Source organism: Chiloscyllium plagiosum, unplaced genomic scaffold (genome assembly GCF_037043375.1).
Source record: "Chiloscyllium plagiosum isolate Xiang-an unplaced genomic scaffold, Cpla_swu_hap1 HiC_scaffold_36, whole genome shotgun sequence".
NCBI lineage: Eukaryota > Metazoa > Chordata > Chondrichthyes > Orectolobiformes > Hemiscylliidae > Chiloscyllium > Chiloscyllium plagiosum.
The window spans coordinates 49,869,915-49,884,733 of NW_028270174.1; the positions used below are offsets into that span (position 1 = coordinate 49,869,915).

Consider the following 14,819-nt stretch of genomic DNA (forward strand, 5'->3'; position numbering starts at 1 on the left):
GCCATAAATGGAACTGGGATTTGAGGTTTGTCCTCATCTCCCTGTAAAATGGTTGAATGGTAGGGTTTGGGGCCTAGCTTTGCTGCTCCTCTCCTTTGTAACATTGCTGTCTCTTATGTACAGCTGTAAATGTTTTTTGTAAACTGTTTGTTTGTAATTTGTTTAATAAAATATAAATATAAGTGAAATGGTCTATACAAATGGAATGGTCTATATAAGTGAAATGGTCTATGTAAGTGGAATGGCCTATATAAGTGAAATGGTCTATATAAGTGGAATGTTCTATACAAGTGGAATGGTCTATACAAGTGGAATGGTCTATACAAGTGGAATGGTCTATACAAGTGGAATGGTCTATATAAGTGAAATGGTTTATATAAGTGAACTGGTTTATATAAGTGGAATGGTTTATATAAGTGGAATGGTTTATATAAGTGGAATGGTCTATATAAGTGGAATGGTCTATATAAGTGGAGTGGTCTATATAAGTGCAATGGTCTATATAAGTGCAATGGTCTATATAAGTGGAATGGTCTATACAAATGGAATGGTCTATATAAGTGGAAGGTTCTATATAAGTGGAATGGTGTATATAAGTGGAATGGTGTATATAAGTGGAATGGTGTATATAAGTGGAATGGTGTATCCAAGTGGAATGGTGTATCCAAGTGGAATGGTGTATCCAAGTGGAATGGTGTATCCAAGTGGAATGGTGTATCCAAGTGGAATGGTCTATCCAAGTGGAATGGTCTATATAAGTGGAATGGTCTATATAAGTTGAATGGTCTATATAAGTGAAATGGTCTATACAAATGGAATGGTCTATATATGTGGAATGGTCTATATAAGTGGATTGGTCTATATAAGTTGAATGGTCTATATAAGTTGAATGGTCTATATAAGTGAAATGGTCTATACAAATGGAATGGTCTATATATGTGGAATGGTCTATATAAGATGAATGGTCTATATAAGTGAAATGTTCTATATATGTGGAATGGTCTATATAAGTGGAATGGTCTATATAAGTGGAATGGTCTATATAAGTGGAATGGTCTATATATGTGGATTGGTCTATATAAGTGAAATAGTCTATATAAGTTGAATGGTCTATATAAGTGAAATGGTCTATACAAATGGAATGGTCTATATATGTGGAATGGTCTATATATGTGGAATGGTCTATATATGTGGAATGGTCTATATAAGTGGATTGGTCTATATAAGTTGAATGGTCTATATAAGTGAAATGGTCTATATAAGTGAAATGGTCTATACAAATGGAATGGTCTATATATGTGGAATGGTCTATATAAGATGAATGGTCTATATAAGTGAAATGTTCTATATATGTGGAATGGTCTACACAAGTGGAATGTTCTATATATGTGGAATGGTCTATATAAGTGAAATGGTCTATACAAGTGAAATGGTCTATACAAGTGAAATGGTCTATACAAGTGGAGTGGTCTATACAAGTGGAGTGGTCTATACAAGTGGAATGGTCTATATATGTGGAAAGGTCTATATTAGTGTAATGGTTTATACAAGTGGAGTGGTCTATATAAGTGGAATGGTCTATATATGTGGAAAGGTCTATATTAGTGTAATGGTTTATACAAGTGGAGTGGTCTATATAAGTGGAATGGTCTATATATGTGGAAAGGTCTATATTAGTGGAATGGTCTATATAAGTGAAATGGTTTATACAAGTGAAACACCCTGAACAAGTGGAAAGGACCAGAATGGGACCAACATCCTTGCGGAAAGATTTGCTCATGCTTTTGGGATGAGTTTAAACTAGTCCAGCAGGGCAGGGCTCACAGTGCATTCGTTCAATAATAACAGAATATCATAGAAACGGAACCAGGCAGAGCCCATTCAGCCGTGTGATGTCTTAAAGGAGTGTAATGAGGATGAATGGCCACTAATGTAAAGCAACAAGTGTCATAGGCAATGCAGATAAGTTATGGGGATGGATTAACATGTGGAATTGCAATGTTTTTGCCATCACAGAGACATAGTTAGAGTCATAGAGTTATAGAGTAATACAGCATGGTAACAAGGACTTCAGCCCAAACTGACCATGGTGCCCACTCAGTGAGTTCCAGTTGCTGCACTTAGTCCATCTCCCTCTCAACCCTTCCCATCCATGTACCTAACTAAATGTTTTTAAAACATTGCTATTGTACCTGCTTTAACCACTTTCTATGGCAGCTCATTCTATATACTCACCACTCTCTGTGTGAAGAAATTGCCTCTCAGGTCCTTCCTAAATCTTTCCCCTCTCACCTTAAACCCTGCCCTGTAGTTTTCAATTTCATAAAACTGGAAAAAAGACCAAATGTATTTATCCTATCTATGCCCCTCATGATTTTATTCACTTCACTAAGGTCACCCTTCATTCTCCTATGTTCCAAAGAATACAGTCCTATCCTGGCCAACCTCTCCCTATAACTCAGGCCTACTAATCCTGGTAATATTCTTACAAATCTTCTTCTCACTTTTCCCAGTTTTACTATGTCCTTTCTTTAACCAAAACTGTACCCAATACTCCAAGTGTGGCCTCACCAACGACTTATACAACAGTAACATAACGTCCCATTTCCTCTACTCAATGCCTCAACCGATGAAGGCCAACATGCTAAATGCCTTCTTCACCACCCTGTCTATCTGTGGAGCCATTTTCAACTAACTATGTATTTGTATTCCTAGGTCCTTCTGTTCCACAACACTCCTCAGGACCTTACCTTTTACTGGAAAAGTCTGATTTTGGTTTTGACTTTCCAAAGTGCAACACCTCACACTTATCATATTGAATTGCATTTGCAAATCTTCAGCCCACTTCCCCATCTCATTAAGATCTCTGTTCCTTAGTACCATCTCCAAAAACATTGCCTACCACTGATGTCAGGCTCACTGGCCTGTAGTTCTCTAGTTTGTTTATGCTATCTTTCTTAAACAATGGATCAACTTTAGCCATCCTCCTGACTTCTGAAGCTTCGCCAGTGGCTAAAGATGAAGCAAAAATCTCTGCAATGGCCTCTACAATTTCTTCCCTAGCCTCCCACAACATCCAAGAATGAGCTTGATCAGGCCCAGGGGATTGATTCATCTTAATATGCTTTAAGGTTGCAAACACTTCCTGTCTGATAATATGTATGCAGTCCAAAACACCTCCACTTGTTTCCCTTCTTTCCGTAGCATCCATGATTCTCTCCTCAGTAAACACTGAGGAGAAATATTCATTAAAAATCTTCCCCATCTCCATTGGATTGACATATAGTCGGCCACGCTAATCTTTAATCTCTCCCTAGCTACCTTTTTATGCTGAATAGAGCTATAGAACCTCTTCGGATTATCTTTAACCTGGTCGACCAGCTCCATCTCATACCCACTTTATGCTTTTGTGATTTTGGTTTTATCTCTGCTCCTACACTATTTATAGTTGTCAAAGGGATTCACTTGAGTATGACAGCTTCAAGCCAATGCATGCTTCTTCTTTTTCCTGACCAGAACCTCAATATCCCTCGTCAACCAGGGATCCCTGAACGTTGAGGAAGGGACAGGATTGGCAACTCAACATTCTGGACCTTCAGGCAGGACAGGGGGAGGATCAGTAGAAGGCAGAGGGTGGGCAATAAGATATAGGAGCATAATTACACATTCAGTTTATCGAGTCGAAAGTGCCATTCCATTATGGCTAATATATTTCTCAACCCCATTCTCCTGCCTTCGTCCTGTAACCCTGACTAATCACGAACCCATCTATCTCAACTTTAAACACACTTAAGGACATGGCCTCCACAGCTTCCTGTGGCAATGTATTCCATAGATTCACCTGAAGAAATTCCCCCTCATCTCAGTATGAAACGTTACCCTGTGACTCTTCCCTCAGGTCCTAGTCTCTCTTATTAGTGGAAACATCTTTGTCGTGTTCATTCTATCTAAGCCTTTCAGCATTCTGTAAGTTCCAATGAGATGCCCCCCTCATCTTTCTAAATCCTATTGAATAAAGAACCAGAGTCCATAACTGGTTCTCATATGAGAAGCCCTTTAACTCCAGGATCAAACTCCTCCTGTGGGGACCACCTCCAATGCTAGCACACCCTTCCTTAGATACAGGTACAAATCTGCTCACAATATTCCAAATGCGGTCTTACCACAGTCTTAAACAGCCTCGGCTATACATGCATGCTCTTGTATTTTAACCCTCACAACATGGATGCTAACATATACCTTCCTCATCTCAAATGAACCTGCATTCAAATCTTAAGAGAATATTGAACTAGGATTCCTAAGTCCCTTTGAGCTTCAGATTTCCAAACCATTTCTCCATTTAGAAAATAGTCTACACCTCTGTTCTAGGAGAAAGTGAGGACTGCAGATGCTGGGACTCTCCTGCTCCTCGGATGCTGCCTGACCTGCTGTGCTTTTCCAGCGCCACACTCTCGCCTCGACACCTCTATTCTTCCTACCAAAGTGCATAATCCCACATTTTGCCACATTGTCGTCCATCTGCCACTTCTTTGACCATTCTCCTAGTCCAAATCTTTCTGCAGCCTCCCTGCCTCCTCAACACAACCTATCTCTCCACCCATCTTTGTGTCATCTATAAATTTGGCAACAATACCCTCAGGCCCTTTGTCCAAATTGTTAATGTATAATGCGAAAAGTTGTGGCCTGCAGTTCTCCTTAGTCACCAGCTGCCATCCTGACCAAGATCCTTTTATCCTGAACTGTCTGCCTGCTGCCAGTCAGCCAATCCTCTATCCATGCCCCAACACCATGGGTTCTTATCTTATTTATCAGCCTCATGAGCAATACTCTGTCAAAGGCTTCTAGAAATCCAAATAGATCATGTCCACTGGCTGTGCTTCATCTAACTTGCTTGTTACCTCCTCAAAGAATTCAAACAGATTCGTTAGGCTGGTTTCTCGCAGTGTACCACAAGGATCAGTTCTGGGTCCCTTAACGTTCATGGTGTACATGAACAATGTAGTTGACAATTTGAGGTTGATAAGTTTGCTGATGACACAAAGATTGGCCAGGTGGTTAATAGTGAGGAAGGAAGGAGAGGATATGTACGGGATTGGTTGGATGTGCAGATGAGTGGCAGGTGGAGTTTTACCCTGATAAATGTGAGGAGGTCCAATTTGGAAGAAGTAACAATCAAGTGAGTACTCAGTGCATTATGGGACGTTAGGAAGCTCAGAGGAACAGAGGGATCTCGAGGTGCTTGTTAACAAATCCCTGAAAGTGGCAGGAGAGTTTAATAAGGTTGTTAAGATGGCAAAAAGGGCACTTGCCTTTATACGTCATGGCTTAGAATTTAAGAGCAGGGAGGTTATGTTAGAGCTGTACAGAACTTTGATTAAAGTATTGCTGGAGTACTGTGCAGTTTTGGTCACCACACTATAGGAAGGATGTGATTGCACTGGAGCAGATGCAAAGGAGATTCAGAGGAATATTGGAGCATGTCAGCTCAGAAGAGAGGCAGGATATGCTCAGGAAGGATCACAGGTTCTAAACCTGTGATCAATACCACTTCAAAGGATAAGGGTAGCAGATACATGTGAACACCATGACCTGCATGTTCCCTTCCCAGCCACACCCAATTCTGACTAAATACTATACCACCCTTTCTTCACTGCTGCTGGGTCAAAATCCCTGAAGCAAACCTTCCTAACAGCATATTTCACACACCTAGCCCACACCAACCCTTACGACAGCAATTAAAGAAAACAGCTCACCACCACCAGGACAGTTAGGGACTGTCAAGCCAATTATTCTCACATCCCATCAATTAATTCTAAAACAACTTCCTTTCTCTCAGTGACTGTGAAAGTGGCTTCATATGTTTTGGGCTTTCATATGCATTTCAGGTTGATTATCTTTCATCAGTCTGGAAAATGAATAAATTTTCCCCTTCCTCAGAGATAGAGAAGGAAGGAGGAGAGATGAGAACAGAAGTGAAGGTTTGTGAGTGAGTGGAAGGCGTGTGATACCAATTGACAAAAAAGAGTGACAGTGCAAAACAAAAGTGAGTACAAACTGGACGAGTAAATCAGAAAATGTGCTCCATGTCTTTTGTTAAAACTGTTTACAAGGTCAGTGTCAGAGTGGGAGCAGGACAGAGAATTACAATGAGAAGTCATATTTTTCCAATTCTGATGGAAGGTGTTTGATCTGAAACACTGAGCAGGATTTCTCAATTTCCAGTGGGATGAGGCAGTTCATGACCCCAACACCAACAACATCCACCCCCTCAACCATTTAGCACAGAGGGTGAAGTGTTAACCAGCCAATCAGTGGCTGCCCACAAGGTAGTCAGTTAGTGCTGGGAAAGTCATTGTGCAGGCCTGGATGCCCAGCGTGAGTGTCCTGATGCTGGGACCCAGAAATCAGGAATGACCACCTATTGGATGACACGGTGGTGTCGGGTTGGGGGCAACTTTCTGAGAAATCCATGTTTGGTGACAGCACTCTCGGAAGATGGCAGCACCCAGGACCGAGCCTGGAGCAGTGCAGCTCTAGCAGCACGAGCATATTTTTACATTTTGTGGACGTTTGTGCCATTAGTGTCTCATTCAGAACTTTTGCCAAAGAGGAAATAACATCTGGGAAGAGCCATTCCATTTCCTTTCTGAATAAGAAGTGTTGAAGCGATATATTCTATTTATTCTATTTGTACTTGTATCTCCACCAGGCTGAAAGTCCATTATTCCACATGATGGAGGGAGTGGATGCTTGTGGATGTGGTGGGGATGGTCGCTGGTGATTACACAGTGTTCAACACTGTTCATGACTTCTCAAATACTGAAACAGTCCATATCCAAATGCAACAAGATCTGGACAATATCCAAGCTTGGGCTGACAAGTAGCAAGTAACATTCACGTCATACAAATACCAGGCTGTGACCATCTCCAATCAGGTACAATATAACCACTGCTAATCATTAATGTTACCGTCACTGAATCAACCTTGTATCATCTTTGGAATTACTGAAATTCACTGAACTCATTATATAAACATAGTGACTGCAAGAGCTGGTCAGAGGCTGGGAATACTGTGGCAAGCAACCCATCTCCTGATTCCCCAAAGGCTGTCCATCATCTACAAGGCCCAAGTCAGGAGTATGATGGAAAATGTCCCACATGCCTCGATGGGTGCAGCTCCAACAATACTCAAGAAGTTTGAGACCATCCAAGTCAAAGCAGCTCACTGGACTGGCACCATAAACATCCAGTTCCTCCATCTACTCAGAGAAGCTATGTACAAGATACCCTACTGAAATTCACCAAAGATCCTCAGATCTCCCCTTCCAAACCAATGAACACTTCCATCAGAAGGACAGGGTCAGCAGAAACGGGAACACCACCAACTGCAAGTTCCCTTCTAAGTCACTCACCATCTTGTCTTGGAAGCATATTGCTGTTCCTTCACTGTCACTTGGTCAAAATCCTGGAATTCCCTCCCTTAGGGCATTGTGGCTCAGCCCACAGCAGGTGGACTGCAGTAATTCAAGAAGGTGACTCACCACCACCTTCTTAAGGATAACTCGGGACGGACAATAAATGCTGGCCACATCCTCCAAATGAAATCAAAAAAATATTCCCAGACCTGCTGAGTACTTCAATGTTTTTCTGTTTTCATTTCAGATCTTCAGCATCTACAGTGTGATTTTCTGTCAGTGGAGAAGGGAACTTGCTGCATTTCATGTCAAAGAGTCATAGCATCATAGAGATGTACAGCATGGAAACAGATGCTTCAGTCCAACCCGTCCATGCCGACCAGATATCCCAACCCAATCTAGTCCCACCTGCCAGCACCCGGCCCATATCCCTCCAAACCTTCCTATTCATATACCCATCCAAATACCTCTTAAATTTTGCAATTGTACCAGCCTCCACCACTTCCTCTGGCAGCTCATTCCATACACGTACCACCCTCTGCGTGAAAAAGTTGCCCCTTAGGTCCCTTTTATATCTTTCCCCTCTCACCCTAAACCTATGCCCTCTAGTTCTGGACTCCCCCACCCAGGGAAAAGACTTTGTCTATTTATCCTATCCATGCCCCTCAAAATATTAACAATGTACCAGAGAACCCCAGTACAATACAAGCCATGTTACATAACTGAATTTCTGTCTTCATTATAATCCCTAAGTCAGCCCCCAGAATATGTAGATTATTGTTCTTGATCTAAAAGTATTATTGTTTATTTTGTACTCAGACATTTACCATTCTCACTCCCCGGTTGATATCAAGCAAATCCCAACCGAGATTTATGGCCTCCTTCCAGAACTTTCCAACTTCCAATTGTTAAGCTTTCCCGCCTTGCTTTCCTTTCCACACTCGATTGCTTCATTTCTCTCCATCTTGTCCCAGTCCCCACCCAATGATTCAATATCTTGGTCATACCCCGAAATGGCCATGATCAATAGTAAAATAAATACATTAACATTATAAATACCACAATGAACACAAACAGGTTGTTTAAAAATAAGACTTACATTACTTCTACATGTGGACAATGGGGAGAAGCTGGAATTATATCAATATCTCTCATTAGCCTTCGATTGATTACGTGAGATGTATTATTGATGCATTGGCAGCGTGGATTCACTAATATAGGTATCCTTCCTGCAGATACATCTGTAACAAAGAAGTATTACAGACCATTAAGGATTATAATAAGTTTAGATTAGATTACTTACAGTGTGGAAACAGGGCCTTCGGCCCAACAAGTCCACACCGACCCGCCACCCACCCATACCCCTATATTTACCTAACACTACAGGCAATTTAGCATGGCCAATTCACCTGACCTGCACATCTTTGGACTGTGGGAGGAAACCGGAGCACCCGGAGGAAACCCATGCAGACATGGGGAGAATGTGCAAACTCCACACAGTCAGTCGCCTGAGGCGGGAATTGAACCCGGGTCTCTGGCGCTGTGAGGCAGCAGTGCTAACCACTATGCCACCGTGCTGCCCACTAAGTATTTTAGTTACACTTATTTTTCTGCTTTTGAGGAAATCCAGGAGTGTAGTTTTATTATAAAGTCAGGAATTGCCAATTCAACGTCACAGTCTTGCCTCCATTCTGGCACTGCGGCACAGGTCGGATTCCTATCTCTCAGAGGACAAGATAACCTGAAATGAGAGAAAATGATAGGCCAATACTGAGGCCGATAGGTTGAAAGATCTGCCTTTGTTCGCAAAAGAATTGTTCCATTTGTGGAGATCAGCATAACCCTCAGCTTCTGATCTATTCCCATTTACCCACCTCAGCCCTTCACTTCTACATGTTATCACCATTACCCTGTTCCCCAGACACCCATCATCACCATATCCCATCCCTCCCCACCCTCTCCTACTCTCAATCCCCCAGACAGCTCACCCAATATCTACTTTACAAACACAAGAGCAGAAGAACATAAGAAACAGGAGCAAGAGGCAGCCATCCAGCCCATCAACCTTGCTCCACTATTCAATAAGATCAAGACTGATCTTTTTATGGACTCAGTTCCTCACCTATCGACTCACCGTAACCCTTAATTCCTTTACTTATCAAAACTCTATCTTTGTCTTAAAAACATTTAATGAGGTAACTTCAACTGCTTCACTGGACAGGCAATTCACAGATTCATAACCCTTTGGATAAAGAAATTCTTCCTCAAACCAAATTCACAAGACTACAATAGCATTACAAAGTCTTTGAGAAGCTCATAAGTCTGTCAAAAGAAGTAAACTCAAATTTCCCATGGCAGTTGTGCCGACAGACTCAGCAGATTGGAAACCAATAGTAATTTTCAAGGCAGCCAAGTCATCAAACCCATATTTCCCAAGAAAGCTGTTGTAAAGAGTACATTAATGCTTTTGAAGTCTAACAAAATCTCAAACTTTGATCAAGCTAACAAACTGTCATACTCAGCCAATGATCGGCAAAGACTGAAATGTTTAGATATCTTTTAAACTTTTCAGCAGCCGCACAGGTAGCTGAGCTGATATTCAAAGAAGGCATGAATGCTCAACCAACTGTCAAAACTTTTAAATGGACAAACAGATGGCTGAGCTAATCTGTTACGAATGAGTGAGAACAAAGGGGTATGTTTCAACTGTGAGAACTCTGTTTCTCACATTAGACTAGCCTTTCAATATTGAACAATTCAGAATAGCATTTTATTCAATGATAAACGAGCCTAAAGCATCTGAATACTTTTCTATCTTTACCTTTGCTCTTCCACTTATTGTTGGAAGGGACAGTCTGGCAGGCACTATTTAATAGTCACGAACTATTTCCATCACAGCACTGTCCTCACTAACTATAGAAAACACAGATATAACTCAGGGTACAGCATTATCATGAGGAATTGTAGAGGAGACAATAACCCTTTTACTCAACTTTTATACATTTCCTGTCTTCAATCTGTGGCCACTTGCAGTTAAGATTTAGAAAGGTTTTCAAAATACAGTCACTTTGCTTAAAACTGCATAACTTCTGAAATAGTTATTTCCAAAACGACAGCAGAAATTTTAGTGAAGTAATATGTAGGGCTTAACAAGCCCCCTTTTTATACCACTGAAACTTGCCAGCACTGAAAATAAGGACAGGACCTTCACCTTTGTCATTTATTAGCCATTTTTCAACTCTAGTACTTGCTGTTCTGAAATGGGAGTGCAAAGTTCAGTCCATACCATGCTTTGAACACAAACCCTCTTCTTTCTTCCCTAAGGAGTTGTCTCAGGGATATGGTCACCCATTGTATTTTATATAATGGCTTGATGCCCAGCTAATTTCACACTCAAAGAAAATCCACATTCTTTTAATATTCCCTCTTATTGATTTCTTGTTTTATGTAACTTGTGCATTTAAAACCTTTTTTTTCCCAACAGGATTATCCCAAATGGGACAACTTGTGAGCAGCTTGAGCAGTACATTTTGAGCTTGCTCCATTAAACACACACAAGGATGCAGTCACACATTGGTTAGGCCACTGTTGGAATATTGTGTGCACTTCTGGTCTCCTTTGTATAAGAAAGATGTTGTGAAACTTGAAAGGGTTCAGAAAAGATTTACAAGGATGTTGCCAGGGTTGGAGGATTTGAGCTATAAGGAGAGGTTGAATAGGCTAGGGCTGTTTTCCCCGGAACGTCGAGGCTGAGGGGTGACCTGATAGAGGTTTATAAAATCATGAGGGACATGGATAGGATAAATAGACAAAGTCTTTTCCCTGGAGTGGGGTGTTCGGAACTAGAGGGCATAGGTTTAGGGTGAGAGGGGAAAGATATAAAAGAGACCTACGGGGCAACTTTTTCACGCAGAGGGTGGTACGTGTATGGAATAAGCTGCCAGAGGAAGTAGTGGAGACTGGGACAATTACAACATTTAAGAGGCATTTAGATGGGTATATGAAGAGGAAGGGTTTGGAGGGATATGGGCCAGGTGTTGACACTTGGGGCTGTTTTCATTAGAGAAAAGAAGGTTTAGGGGTGACTTGATTGAGGTGTACAAGATGATTAGGGGGTTAGATAGGGTTGACAGTGTGAACCTTTTCCCGCGTATGGAGTCGGGTATTACAAGGGGGCATAGCTTTAAATTAAGGGGGGGTAGATATAGGACTGAAGTTAGGGGTAGGTTCTTCACTCAGCGAGTCGTAAGTTCATGGAATGCCCTGCCAGTAGCAGTGGTGGACTCTCCCTCTTTATGGGCATTTAAGCGGGCATTGGATAGGTATATGGAGGATAGTGGGTTAGTATAGGTTAGGTGGGCTTGGATCGGCGCAACATCGAGGGCCAAAGGGCCTGTACTGCGCTGTATTCTTCTATGTTCTATGTTCTATATAAATGGGACTAGATTGGGTTGGGATATCTGGTTGGCATGGATGGATTGGAGCAAAGGGTCTGTTTCCCTGCTGTACATCTCTATGACTCTATATATTCAAACACAAGCATTCATACACACACACACACGCACTGTGGGATATGGCATGGGTTAGCATGACACTAGGCACACGGACACATAAGAGGTAAAAACAATGACTGCAGATGCTGGAAACCAGATTCTGGGTTAGTGGTGCTGGAAGAGCACAGCAGTTCAGGCAGCATCCAAGTAGCTTCGAAATCGACGTTTCGGGCAAAAGCCCTTCATCAGGAAACCCGAAACGTCGATTTCGAAGCTACTTGGATGCTGCCTGAACTGCTGTGCTCTTCCAGCACCACTAATCCAGAACATGGACACATAAGTAGGCCGCTGAGCCATAAGTTGGCCACTTGACACACACAATAGCTGCCAGGCCACAATATGGAGAGAGACAGCAGAGCAAACATAGACACTGCCTGGGACCACCAGAATGCCACCCCAATGCACTCACAACCTGGTTGATTAGTTTAAGGGGAATGGGGGAGAGAATACACAAGAGTAGTGTATACTGCCTGCTGAAGTGTCTCGGTCCAGCCAACACCTTTGACAGAAATGCTAACTGTTTGATACAGACTCAATACAAAGTGCTAACATCCAGGGCTGCAGTAATTGTCCTTCTCAGGAAGAATGATTAGTGCCCACTACTACGGTAATGGAATTCCCCTCAGACACTGAAATTGACAATGTCTGTGCTGAAACTGACAACGACCGTGCTGAAATTAACAAAGGCTGCGCTGGAACTGCCAATGATTGCATCGAAACTATCAATGACTCTGCAATGTAAACAACAAACAAACTATTTTGCAGAGACAAAAACCTCACTGACCTATTATATTACAAAATGTATAAAAGTATCTTGACACGTGCTCTGGGTTGAGAGAAGACTCACAGCTGCCCACTGTGCTGTTGGTATCTCTCTCCCAGGAGCTCCGGTATTTTCTTGTGCAATAAACTCTGTCGTTGAACCCCGACTCTGACTCAGAGGCTGGCGATTTTCCCCACAACACATACACACTCAAGTATCCACATGTACATTCATCCCAACACACATATTCATTCATGCACTTGTATAGCACTAAACTTCACTTCCAGGCTGATCAATAAAATGGGAAATGGCATGGGATTCCCAACTGAGTAGTTAGGTGAGATGAGGAAGTAGCAGTTAAAGGTATAGTAGAACTCTAAATAACATCTTACCTTTTGTAGTTATCAGATATAGCAGAAAGAGAGAGATAATAATGCCAGGAGCTTTGCGGTCCATTGTGATGTTGCTGTATGGTGTCCTTTCCTTCTTTGCTATTGGGCTGCTGTAAACTTTGCCTCACTCCCAACTGTTCTGTTTACCTCGAGTCAGACTTTCTTAGCTTCAGTACAGAAATTTGTGCAATCTTTAAGGCAAAACTAATAAACAAAGCGTTAATTATTAACTGATCAGATGAAAATTCTTGTTTACCAGTCAAACAGTCAGTGAAATTAAAGCCTTCAAGTTAATAACACAGACCACATCAATCTCTGACTACATCAAGCTCAAGGTAAAGGAGGTTTCAAGCTTCTTTTCCTGTCCCTTACCAAGGCTGTTACTTCCTCAGAACACCCTAAGATTTGTGTCCAACTTGACTTCCTTTTCATAAATATGTGTTGACTGTCTAAAAATAGGATTAGCAAAGTGCTGGAACAAGCCAGGGCAGCGTATTCAAACAAAATTAGGGTGGCGGGACTAGAGTTTACCATGTGAAATTTAGATGGGGAAAGATGTTAGGAAGGGACAACTGAAACTTGTAGTCTGTTCTATGTCAGATATGCTAAAAGTTGGAGGATACAAAGCCAGATGTTGCTTGGGCCTTATCTTGTGTCAGAGTTGCAGTTCGAGCATGGCCGATGGCTCTTACATTGTGCAATAATGAAAATGCCAAAATATTTATTCCATCCGGGAATTCACACAAGATGACGGGATTGAGAAAAGGGGCAGTGAACTTTTATTGCAACAACAGTGTAAAGAATGCAAATTGTCTGCTCAAAGCCTTAAAAAGTGAGACAGTTACTGCCAAACGTTAAATAAAAATTAAGCTAGCTAATCATTTTCTAACTTGGCAATATTTGTAACATTAATATGTTGGTATTATAAAAACTGAAACAGTTTCACATTATGCCTAAATGATTTAAGAGCAGCAGCAGCAATAACAATTACAGCACAAAGATAAGAGAAATATAAATATCAATAAACAATGTCAGCATTTAGACGATAATAAGCAGATAAACGTTAGCAGCCTTGTCCCCTCACAGAACGTGTCTAAAGTTCATTACTGACTGTCTGATCAATATTACATGGACTTTTAGTGAGGGGCTTCTTTCATCCCGTAATTTACCTGCTCCCATGAATGAATACTCTTGTGCCAAAGGTACAACATCTTTGTGTGGTGCCACTGGGACTTGGGAGCTGCTGCTCCAAGGGATAAAGGAGACAGGTTTGTTAGGAGTGATGTAGTGCCAGTTGGAAGGAGCTGGAGATGATCGATAGCTTCAAGCAGAAATTCAATAACTCTTGAGAGAACTAATCTTACAGAATTAGAGATAGAGCAGGGGAATGGGTTGAAGATTCTGTTTCCATGCTGTACATCCCTATGACTCTGTGACACTCTATGACTGATTGCTCTATACAGAGAGCCAGCTTAATGGGCTTTGTGACTTCTGCAGAGGAACCTGTGGATGCATGTTCATACATTCACAAGATGCTAGGGCAGGATGATAGGGAAGCTAAGAAAGCATCATGGATACGTATTTTTAAATAGGGGTATTGAATGTAAAAGAGAGGAAATTCGACTAAATGTTTAAAAATGAACTCAAATCAAAGAAGGGTATCCATGAGGTATTATGGGCCATCCAACAGCAGTAG

The 14,819-nt window shown here is 41.6% G+C and overlaps 1 protein-coding gene across 3 annotated transcripts in view; it reads right to left on the reverse strand.

Annotated features, from left to right (window-relative positions):
- LOC148139944 (interleukin-8-like) overlaps positions 1-13,669 on the reverse strand; it is a 44,033-nt gene extending 30,364 nt beyond the window's left edge. The window contains exons 1-3 of one of the 3 annotated variants that reach the window (XR_015753361.1): positions 13,655-13,669; positions 13,124-13,327; positions 8,515-8,656 (exon numbers count right to left, since the gene is read on the reverse strand). Coding sequence is in view for 1 of the 3 variants with exons in the window: in XM_087980157.1 (XP_087836283.1) it covers positions 8,515-8,656; positions 13,124-13,187 (206 nt within the window). In the remaining 2 variants the exon portion in view is untranslated. Of the gene's footprint in view, positions 1-8,514; positions 8,657-13,123; positions 13,328-13,427; positions 13,443-13,654 lie in introns of those variants that run through there. The other 2 variants (XR_015753362.1, XM_087980157.1) reach the window with 2 other exon arrangements.
- Positions 13,670-14,819: the final 1,150 nt, after the last annotated feature.